This window comes from Acanthisitta chloris, unplaced genomic scaffold (assembly GCF_000695815.1).
Source record: "Acanthisitta chloris isolate BGI_N310 unplaced genomic scaffold, ASM69581v1 scaffold8541, whole genome shotgun sequence".
NCBI classification, from domain to species: domain Eukaryota; kingdom Metazoa; phylum Chordata; class Aves; order Passeriformes; family Acanthisittidae; genus Acanthisitta; species Acanthisitta chloris.
The window spans coordinates 1-5,991 of NW_008657595.1; the positions used below are offsets into that span (position 1 = coordinate 1).

A 5,991-nucleotide genomic window follows, 5' to 3' on the forward strand; every position below is an offset into this window, starting at 1 on the left:
ACAAACTCATATGCAACCTTTTACAACTGCCATGCCCAAACCTTGAGGGAACCAAAAGATTGGGTTTAGTTCGGTATATTTGATACATTTGCACCAGGATTTCTACCTTCAAAATAAACATATTTAGCTCTGAAGTGCTCAGGCAGTTAGACTGAGGGATTGTGGAGGTTCCTTTTAACTGAAACAATTCTGTATGTATAAAAATCCCCCCCATATTTAGAAGCTTTTGTGATGAATAAACTGTCCTGTGAGTGAAGCTGAAGACAGACTCTTTCATCTCATTCTTGCCTATGGCTAATTTTGAGGCCCTTAAATACCACATTTCACAGGTTTCAGTAACACTCAAATGTTTTTCTTAGTATTTTCAGTTCCTAATTTAACCTGTCTGTTTTCTTATTAAAAGATGGCAAATGAAGTGTTCTATTACTGCTTTAGCATTTCAAGATTTCTCTTGGCAATCGTTTGTTCCATGTTACAAAGGCCTTTATTTAGCTTTATTTTTGTGCAGGGCTGTAATGACGACATCCCTCCTCTCCCCCTTTTGTTGGGCTGTATCAGTTGGGAGGTTTTTCCCAAAATACTGCCTGAAATGCTTTCAAAACCAAGATGTGCTCTGATTTCCTTGTGTAAGTGGGAACGAAGCATAAAGCTTTGTGTCAAGGTGGGGTCAGGATCCATCCACAATCCAGACTGCAGCCTGCTAGGGGAGGTGATTGTGGTGCTGCGGGTTGCTATGATGCTCCTCAGATTGTTCTGATGGAAGAGTTTTGGGCTGTAATTTGGATTAGGTACCAAGTCAGAGCCATGAGTTAGCCAGGATGGATGTGGGAATGGGAGCAGGTCAGCAGAGCCTGTGACTGTCACTGTGTAACTGTTGTCTTCAGCTTTGCCTTCACAACTTGTGGAAGGAATGTTGTGGCAGGTTTGGAGGAGAGACTTGAAGTCTTACAGCTCATATACATATTCCACTAGACGGGGAAACACATTTAGGCAAGAGGATTCAGGCAGCTCTGGATTTGGAAGAATACAATCAATCAAGTACAAGTCCTGCTGTGGGAAATTGTGGTGGGGAGAGAAATCTGTGTGGGAGAGGTGAGTGATGCTATAAATGAACCACAAAAGAGCTATCTGAGTGCTGGGAAAGGGTTGGACACCTGGAGTGGTCAGGAAGGTTTTACTGGGTCAGCTTTGCCAAAGGATTTGAGGAATGGTGTGGGAAGCAGCAGAGTCACTGCAGGTGGTGGGTGATGCTGAGCAGGTAAGAGGCAGCAAAAATCTAGAGAAGACACTTCCTGATGTCATTCTCCTCTAATTTCTGATTGGATTTGTTTCCTGGTGGTGTTTTCAGCACCTCTGAGAGCTTTTCTCTTCTTATGGGACACTCTGTGGTCTGCAGGCTCTGCTGACTTTCAGGCAGCAGAGTTGAACCATCACCAGCCACGGCTGAACTTCCACACACACCAACAGGGATGAACCTTTTGTATATGACCATTAGATGTGTCTGCAGGTTCTGCTGTCACTTAGGGACCAGCTAAGCACTGAGTCCACTGCACTGCATTCCTTCTGGTCATTCCTTCATGCAGGTTACATGAGATATGTTGGGTAGTGTGTTTAAAACCTGCAGTCCTTGTTCCTCTATAAATCTCAAATCTCAGTGTCAGAGCTGTTGAATTAATAAAAAAATCATAATATGAATTTTAGATTAAGCCCTAGCCAGGGTGTCTCTCCCCAGAAATCTCCATGTGTCCATCCATGTGCACGTGGCAGTGTAAGGTGTCACTTTTTGGCCATTAAATTGTTCTCCCAAAGAAAATCAGGTGACAAAATCTGGCCAAAATAACTCTGTTGGCAGAGCTGCTCTGGGTGTACTTTGCATATTGGTTACCAAGAAGCTCTTTGTGGTGTGGACAAGTCTCACCTAGTCATTCATATCTTCAATTTATTTCAGGATGAGGGAGGGAATGGCTTTGGAATGTGCTTTATTCCCTTTTCTCTTGCTCATCACTGTTCTGAGGCAGGAGTAAAGTGCTTTAGAGGCTCTGTGGTACTTGACTTGTGCAGATACAAACTGCAGCAGACGATGTGCTGTGAGCACTCTCAGACAGCAGCTGAGGCATCTCTTGCACATATCCATCAGGGAATCTCAACCTCGTTTGGGGAGATCCATCAGAGGTGAGTGGCTTCTCTGTAAAGCCTTGGAGTGTGAGGATTATGTTTTGCATCCCTTCTCTTTTGTGTCTTGATTGAGTCTTCCAGTGAGTTGTCCCTTGTTCTGGAGAACCTCCCAAGCCCTTAGAGCAAGGAGTGCTCTCAGCCCTCTCCAGCTCTGCCATCAGCGCTTGTTTTCTTACCACAAACGGCCTGATAAAAAGGGAAACCTTCAGTTGTTATTTGTCTCCTGGTTGCTTCAGTGTGGAATAAATTCCTTAAGATAAGACCTGTGCTGGCTCAGTCTCCATTAATAGATTGGGGTTTTTACATAACTTTGCATAGCATTTGCATAATGTTGCATTGTTAGTTTCTGCAGCCTTCAGGGGCTGTCAGCAATCACCACATCACTCTTGCAGCACTTTGTGTACTTGTCTCACATTCAGTGTTGTCTTTAAACACCATCTAATCCCGTTGGAAACTCTCTTTTTGGCTCCTTGAGGAACACCAAAGTGATGTTTGAGGCCTAGACTGACATTTCTTTCTTGTTCAGAACATCTGTGGCACTTCTGTCTCTTGGGTTTTGGTTCCCTTTGGACTGTGCATTGCTGAATTCTTTTACCTACTTATCTTGCACAGCTGTTGGGTCTGACAAATTCCTACTTCCAAAGCTTTTGAAAGGAATATTTGCAATGTGCTAAGTCCCCTCAGCCAAAGCAGTGATGAATTGGTGTTTTCATTGTGCTCCAGATTAAGACTTTTGAATTCTACAAACAGAGCAATAAAGCCACTGAAGTGCTTGTGTATTCCTGGAGTGCAGCTTAAGCTTCCCAGAGTTTCTTGCTCTTTTATACTTGGCCAAACCTGAGGTTTTCCTGCTCTTTTGGAGGAGTGAGTGATGCTTTTGTGTATGCACTGAGACAAAGGGTTATGCCTAAACACACTCAGGTCAACCTTCAAAGGAGACAGTGCTGTAAATATCATCCTTTTGTCACTGGGTTTCTACTTTCTGCTTCCAGGAGCTTTTATTATTCCAGCTGGAACATGCAGAAGTGATTTAGCTCCTTCTCTGTGTCCTCAGCAAAGCTCATTTCAGGGCATTTTATTTCCCTGTTTGTGCTGCTGCTGTAGATGTGCAAAGGGTTGTTTGGAGTGGCTTCGTGTTTGTTTGCTTTCTCAGAAATGCTGTCCCAGATTCAATTCTTTTTTTCAGAAGAGCTTCACTGAAATCCTTTCTAATTTCACTACCCAGAGCTGGAAAACCCTCCCTGTGTGCCATGGCTGGGGGTAGCACTGGATTTGTATTGTGTCCTAGGAGAAAGGGGTTTAATGTGAAGCTGATGCTGCTGGGATAAGTGTAGGTGCCCGAGTGGTCAGTGCTGAAGTTAAAGGGATCTTTCCTGGTGTAATCCTCACTTCCCATCTGGAATATTTACAGTTTAACCCCTAGTTCTGAGGAGATTGGAATATTACAAGGACAACATATGGGAAGTTATTTCTTAGCTGCTCATGTGTGAGGAGCAAACACCAAAGTTATGTAAATAAATGTATGCAGAGCTGTTTGATTGGATATATTTGACTATTCTGTTTTTTTGCCTTATTCCCTGCTTCCTCCAGCTGGTAGCTGTGATCTCAGCTACAGCTCCTTCGTGTGTGAGGGTCAAACAATGAGTAAGAGCCTCTTAATAGAGGCCAGTGGGAGTTGGAGAGAAGGAAAGCCAGGAATAGTCTGCCTGAAGTTTGCTGTTCAGCTCTGGCAGGGCTGGAAAATGGAGCAAAGCATGGAAAGGGTGATCCTGGGATTTACCCTGGGCACTTTTGATGGATTGAGTTGGATGCTAGGAAATAGCCAGCTGGGAATGCGGGTGAATCCTCACCAGTGTGAGGGTCTGGGATTCTGTGAGCTGTGAATTAACCCCCAGGGAGGATGATGAGCACAAGAATTTACTGTGTGAGGATCCTTCCCAGCAGAGCAAGTGTCTGGGATGGGGAACAATGGGGATAGCTGTGAGCATGGAGAACACAGGTGCCTGGAATTGTCACAGCTCCCTCCTGACTGCTGCCAGTGAAGGCAGTGAGAGGGTGAGGTGGGGCACTGTGGATTTTAGGGGAGTTACCTGCTCTGCTTGTTATCTTCTGTTTTTTCAGTGGCTGCAGGAATGTACCAGGCAAAGGAAGTTGTTTTTGCTTCTCTGACTCTCACAGAATGTTCTGAAGCTTTTTTCCCCTTTCCGTTTTTCCCTCCTCACTCTGGAGGGAACTTTCTCAGCACAAAGCTGAGATGTGGATGTACAACTAGTGATGGTCTTGGAAGTCTTTTCCAACATTAATGATTTTTTTAGGGGAATGCTTGAGGTTTCTTCACAGTAGCTTTCAAAACAGTGTTCCTTGTGCTTGAGTGGTGCTGGGATCCGTGTGGAAAGGGAGCAGGAAGCTTAGGGAATGTGCCTGTTGAGCAGCAAGGAGCTTGTACAGCCTGCAGGACGGAGTTTGATTCTTTTGTATAACATCCACATCTCAGTGTTCTTCCCTCTGTGTCTGTATGTAATTATTTCTTATTTCCTTCTTTAAGGATTGGACCTATCCCATGAGGAGAGAGATGCAGGTAGGACACTTTCCTTTACCATTGGAGTCAAAACCCTATGGAGCATTCAGTGGGGAGGGAAGAAAGAGCTGATCTCAAGATCGGTTTTTAGAGGTGAAGTGTCAGTTAATTAATTAATGTGAGGATTTGCCAGCTTGGAGCTCTGATGTGCAACAGTAAAAGATAAATAAATGGATTTTTGTCCCCCAGATACCACATTTTTTGCTTTCTGAATGGCTTTAAGAGGTGATTGCTACAGATACATTGATTGGAGCTTTGCTTTCTAACCTAAATTAAGTTGGAAGTAATTATTAAATCTTCCTACCATGGTGTCAGGCAAACCTTTGCACCAGATGGAATCTACAAGCCCACATGTCTTTTGGTGGGGAGATAAATGGTTAAAAATTGAGATTTTCCCACTACTAGGCCAAATAATTCCCATGTGTGTGTCTCCCTCCATGAGAGCAAGTTGGAAGATCCTCCCAGAGAGGATTATATCCCAGGTTAGAGTTCACTCTTTGGATCTGTGCTGGGTAAGGTGCAGGAATCAGCCTGGGATTTAGCCCCAATAAAGGACTTGATTCCTGGCCCAAAACAAGATCTCCTGCACCAGGGTCATGTTCCTTTTATCCTGATACTGATTTGTTCCTAATCCTGTTAAAAATGATACTTGATAACACATCCAACCTGTGAATGAGTTGTTTCCATGGGCTTAGTGTGAGGTGAGTGAAATGTGTTATTCTCAATCATTTTGAGCTGGGATTAAATCTCTGTTCTTCTCCCTCCTAGGAGATTTTACCTGGGTTATTTTTAGGCCCATATTCTTCAGCTATGAAAAGCAAGGTATGATTTCCAGAATATTCTCTCCTAAGCTTTGCTGATTTGATGTGTTACTGTGGAGATGTGTTCAGTGTATCTATAGAGGTGTAAATCTGGTTGCAGTCCTGAGCTGCTGAAAGATGCCAGAGGAGAAGGAATTTGTGGTGCTTTTCTGGGATGATCTGAGCTAGTTTTATTAAAATTGAGTCTTAAAGTTTAATGTGATTTTTCTTGGAAAATTGAAGCTGTTTGGGCCATACACGTTGCCAGTCAGGAAATCTATTTCCTTTGCTCAACACAAAGCAGAACTGGAACTCACACATGGCAGAACAAGGAAAATTGCATCCATAATAAAGTCAAACACTGCTAGGACACATCTTGTCCCTACAAACTTCCCTCACAGCTTAAATGATCTATTTTCATGGTCTGATTCCAGCAGG

General features: G+C 43.6%; 1 protein-coding gene across 1 annotated transcript in view; it reads left to right on the plus strand.

The window, feature by feature from the left end:
• Window positions 1–4,724: 4,724 nt before the first annotated feature.
• Window positions 4,725–5,991, plus strand: part of STYX (serine/threonine/tyrosine interacting protein) — a 5,954-nt gene continuing 4,687 nt past the window's right edge. Inside the window, exons 1-2 of the mRNA XM_009084778.1 lie at window positions 4,725–4,753; window positions 5,522–5,575. Of these exons, the coding sequence (XP_009083026.1) occupies window positions 4,736–4,753; window positions 5,522–5,575 (72 nt within the window). The 5' untranslated portion in view covers window positions 4,725–4,735. The remainder of the gene's footprint in view (window positions 4,754–5,521; window positions 5,576–5,991) is intronic.